Source organism: Borostomias antarcticus (genome assembly GCF_949987555.1).
Source record: "Borostomias antarcticus genome assembly, chromosome: 12".
In the NCBI taxonomy this organism is placed as follows: Eukaryota; Metazoa; Chordata; class Actinopteri; order Stomiiformes; family Stomiidae; genus Borostomias; species Borostomias antarcticus.
This window is the reverse complement of record NC_140245.1, coordinates 725969-727113: the sequence shown is the minus strand read 5'-3', so window position 1 is coordinate 727113 and position 1145 is coordinate 725969. Positions and strand designations below refer to the sequence as shown.

General features: G+C 50.9%; 1 protein-coding gene across 1 annotated transcript in view; it reads left to right on the top strand.

Annotated features, from left to right (window-relative positions):
- dcaf8 (DDB1 and CUL4 associated factor 8) overlaps positions 1 to 833 on the top strand; it is a gene marked incomplete at its 3' end in the record, with an annotated part of 15360 nt that extends 14527 nt beyond the window's left edge. The window contains exon 13 of the mRNA XM_084447153.1: positions 799 to 833. Within this exon, the coding sequence (XP_084303279.1) occupies positions 799 to 833 (35 nt within the window). The remainder of the gene's footprint in view (positions 1 to 798) is intronic.
- Between the last annotated feature and the right edge of the window lie 312 nt (positions 834 to 1145).

The window sequence follows — 1145 nt, the reverse complement described above, 5'->3', positions numbered from 1 at the left end:
TGCTGTTTGTGAGTGGAGGAAGGGGAGGGGTTAGGGTGGGGGGGGGGGGGTTAGGGGAGGGTGGGGGAGGGGCTAGGGGGGGGGGGGGGGGGGTTACATGAGGACCAACAGTGTTTCCCACTAGGGACTGCTGTTGCAGCATAGACTGAATATTATAGGCCAGCTGTTTCTTGTAATGGGGAATAAAAAAGAAAATCAATTGTAGAAGTGTCTGTGAGTGTCTATATCTGATTCAGAACATGCATTTGATGTGTATTTTAAACTGGTTTTGAATTGTTTAGTATTTGTCTTTACATCTGTTTATCCGTCTCATGCTGTCTCAGTTACAGTCAAATGCAGCCCAACCATTGGATGATGCACCGGCGACTAAATAGGCGTTAGCGCCGCTAGCCGCTGGACAGGAGGGGAGGAGGGACATATCAAGATCACATATCCCAACTTTTATTAATAGCTCACCTCTCCCCTTTCAATTCTGGGACTCATCTAACAGGCGACCACACATTTAAAGACTTGCTTGCGTGTCTTTAAATGCTGCACACACACACGTTTCCCCAGGTGAATGAAAATGGTGGCAGTCTGATAAAACGGAGGGGTTAGTTGTGCCGAGCAAAGGGCCCCTGGAGCATGTTGGGGGTCGGAGGTCGAGTGAAACACGACCACCAGGAGCGGCAGCCTCGTCTCTACCTCTGTCCCTGCTTGACCCAGTGCCACATTCTAGCATCGTGCCAACGGCAGAAAACTAGATACCCCCCCACACCCCAAACATGTCCCTCGACGCCCCACATCTCTTATTTTTAGCCGGGATCTGCGCCTCCATCTGCGCCTCCATCTGAAGGCAGTTCGGGGGAAAGACACATCTTAGTGGGGCGATGTTGGTCTTTCTGTCCTCAAATGTCCAACTGTGCACGTCGTGAGATGGGGAGAAGGGGTAGATAATTGTTTCTGATTTCCTCACTCTGCCCACCCAACACACACACACACAGACACTCCACACACACACAGACACACACACGTTCAGTACATGTCCAGGTAGAATCTGACCCTGAGTCTGGTCAGCCCAACAGCCATTCACTCAACCTCCTCTCTACCCCATCCTCTTCAAACAAGTGACACACACACACTCACTTACCCGCACACACACACAC